Consider the following 3,375-nt stretch of genomic DNA (forward strand, 5'->3'; position numbering starts at 1 on the left):
AACCCACGTCCCCTGCATCGGCAGGCGGACTCTCAACCACTGCGCCACCAGGGAAGCCCTACAGTTGATTTTTGAAAACTGATTTTGTATCTAGTAAACTCATTACTTAAAATAATTTTTCTCTAAACTGATTTTAAATCTAGTAAACTCAATACTTACAATAATTTTTCTCTAAGTCCATTTGGTTTGTTTTTTTTTAAATCAATCAAGCAATCATATAAAAGATAGTAATAGTTTCTATTTTTTTCATTTAAATCCTTGTAATTTCCCCTTCCTTTTCCTGTTTTACTAAACTGGCATGGGCTTCTGGTACAAATGTTGAAAAGAATGGGTTCTTTTTCAATTTCAAATAGTTTGCAGATGATCTCCCTGGATATTTTAAGCAGATGAATATATCTTTGCTAATAATAATAGTTTTATTTTTCCTCTCCAATTTTTATCATTTTTATAGTCTCTTGAGCTTTGATGATTTACAATGACATCCTTTTTTTTAAATACAAAAGACATACTTCTTTCCCTCTCTCCACTAGATTACTGAAGACTTCACAAAACTCATTCTGTCGTCTGCTCTTTCTGCTAACTCTTGCTCCTGAAAGGCAGTGTGGGATTCCCTAAGACTCTGGACTCTAAACTTGGACCCATGAATTTAAACCCTACCTCTATCAGTTACTAGGCAGTGTAACCTTGGTCAAGTAACTTAACTTCTCTAGGCCTCAGTTTCCTCATCTCAAAAAAATGGAAATAATTTTTTGTGACAGTTGCCTAAGCGCTTGGCACATATAATGGAGGCCTAATTCCTTGGGTAGTCTGATTTTTCAACTTATATTTCTTAGAACTCAATGTATGGGAATTCATTAGAGCCTGTGTTGAAGCTGCTTTCTCCAGTTGGGGGCACTAATGTTTTAAGTTACAATATTCTCAGCTTATGGATGTAGTACTTCTTGGGTCTTGACCTCATGAAAAATAATCTGTGATCCAGTTCTCCAGCCTGCAGAGGCCCCAGGCTCTGGCCCGAGTCCCCTCTGCATACCAAAGCTGTACCAATTACAAAGATCTGAACTTATCCCTAGGATATACAGGGGCTGCTTAAGTGCTTATTTAACATTATGGTCCTGGGCTTCTGGTTCGCACATCTAATAACCTCAATAGATTTCTCTTACTTTCTGCATGCTCATCCAGTCATTTAAAAGGATGGTTTTTATATTTCATCAAGCTTTTATTATGTAGCTGAGGTTACATTGTCAGAAAGAGAAGTCACACTCTAGTAATTTTTAACAAGTCTTTTGGGATTCCTAGGTACACAATCATATCATCAGCAACAAGATACAATTCTTTTCTAATAATTTACATAACTTACTTCATTTACTTGTATTTGTTGGAACCTCCAAAACAACAGATGGTCCCTGCCTTGTTACCAAGTCATTTACAGTGATGCTTCCTCTTGTTTTTAGTAAAGAAACATTTTATCTTGAAGTAATTAAATGTATCCATCTGGTCCTTTTATGGTAATTTTTATTGCTCTAGAAAATTATCCTTTATTCTAATTTTCTAACTTATTGGAGAGGACCTGAAAATAGAACCTTATTATAATTTTAAAAATTTGTTGTATCTCTGGCTATTTACCCTTTTTTGTTTCTAATATAGTTTACTGGTGTCTTTTCTTTTCCCTTGAACACACTGCAGAAGGCTACCCATCATATTCTTTTTCTCAAAGAACTAGTGATTTTTAATGCCTGATGTATATGTAGTGCATATAGCAATGTTTAAAATACATTTAAAACAAACAAATGTTTCTGGGGGTTAAATGACTACTCTATTTCATGATCAAAATTCATTTTTAAGAGCAATTCTGTATCCAGAAGTATATTAGGTATTATGCAGAATCCTACTAATTCTTGCCTATTCTTACTCTGGTCAACAGCAAGCAGCAAATTATTATTTTCACTTAACTTTGTCATCTGAATAAGAACAAAATATATTGTTTGAAAAGTTTTGCTTAACAGTGCTATTCAAAGGACACAATAAAAATGGAAGAACTCTAGGTCATATATTAAATAAAGAAACTATGCAAAGGGACTCACTGATCCACTGGAAATGTACTAGACATAATCTAAAACTCTTAAAATAATGTTGATATAATCCCCTCTCCTTGTTTCTAATATACAATCTCAGTTAATATCTGGTTATATTTTGAGATTTATAAAAACATCACCCATTCTGATAGTATAATTTTACTACCTACCTATTTTTCATCAACCTTATTTCTCTTTTCAGTTGGGGGTCGTCTGTCTTAGTTGTCTGAGATGTAAGGGTTACGGGAGATGTCATCACCACGGTTTGTGGTAGCGAAGCAGCTGAAGGTGTGGTACGGATCTGATATGTCTGCATATCTCCTGATGCAGCTGTGTGGTCAAAAGAATGAGTTAATTTATAAATGTCTTTGAAAGTACTTTGTGATGCTTTCCATAGATTCTTAAGCAAACTTACTTTGTACAACCACCTGGTTGCTGGGCACAAGTATTTGCTGTCCATCAGAGGTCTGTGCATACTGGAGAATTGTTGTACCTTGTTGAGTACTGCCTGAATTTGTCATGGTTAATGTCTGAAGCCCCTGTACTCCATCTGTGCCTGGACTGGCCAGCTGTAAGGCTCCATTTGGGGCAATGGCAACTTAAACCAAAGAGAGAACATAGCTAATATAAGGCTGTACAACACACTAATGACAAAGGATTGGCAAAAAAAAAAATTTGCTATTTATTAAAACAGGTTTAAATGCAATTCCACTTGATAACTGTTGACTACTTTGGGTGAGCTATATGTAAAACAAGTAAAACGGCATTTCTTCAGAAAATTTTATTTCAGATGCACTAATCTTAAATTTAGTCTCAAACTGTACAATAACTGATTGGTCAAAACCCATTTGGGGCTCTATAGAGCATTCCATGCTAATTGTTAATGTTGTCATAGCAATTTTGGGCCATTAGAAGAGGGTACCACCGATGACTAACTTTTAAAGGAAAAATAAGTAGTAGGAAATATTAACACAGTTTGTAATTTTTATTTAAAATCATTAAAAAGATTGTATTTTAAAATATTTTTGAATAGATAAGTGTGCCTATGGAAGAAAATTCAAAAAGGATAAAAGGTTACATAATGAAAAAGTAAATCTTCATACTCTTTCTTAGCTCCACTCTCTAGTGGTAACCACTGTTTCTGATTACCCTTATCCTTTTCCTACTACCACACAACAAATATTCCCATATACTTTAATTTATAAAATGACTTTAGAAGTAAAGACATTAAAATTTTTTAGGGGCTTCCCTGGTGGCGCAGTGGTTGAGTCCGCCTGCCAATGCAGGGGACACGGGTTCGTGC

General features: G+C 34.8%; 1 protein-coding gene across 1 annotated transcript; it reads right to left on the bottom strand.

Moving 5' to 3' along the window:
- Window positions 1-2,238: 2,238 nt before the first annotated feature.
- On the bottom strand, window positions 2,239-2,670 carry LOC103087748 (cyclic AMP-dependent transcription factor ATF-1; the record flags this gene model as incomplete). Its single annotated transcript, XM_007459343.1, has 2 exons — window positions 2,239-2,402; window positions 2,488-2,670. Coding segments are annotated over 2 exons (347 nt in total), but the record flags the coding sequence as incomplete, so codon positions are not given.
- Between the last annotated feature and the right edge of the window lie 705 nt (window positions 2,671-3,375).

Source organism: Lipotes vexillifer, unplaced genomic scaffold (genome assembly GCF_000442215.2).
Source record: "Lipotes vexillifer unplaced genomic scaffold, Lipotes_vexillifer_v1.1 C27186477, whole genome shotgun sequence".
In the NCBI taxonomy this organism is placed as follows: Eukaryota; Metazoa; Chordata; class Mammalia; order Artiodactyla; family Lipotidae; genus Lipotes; species Lipotes vexillifer.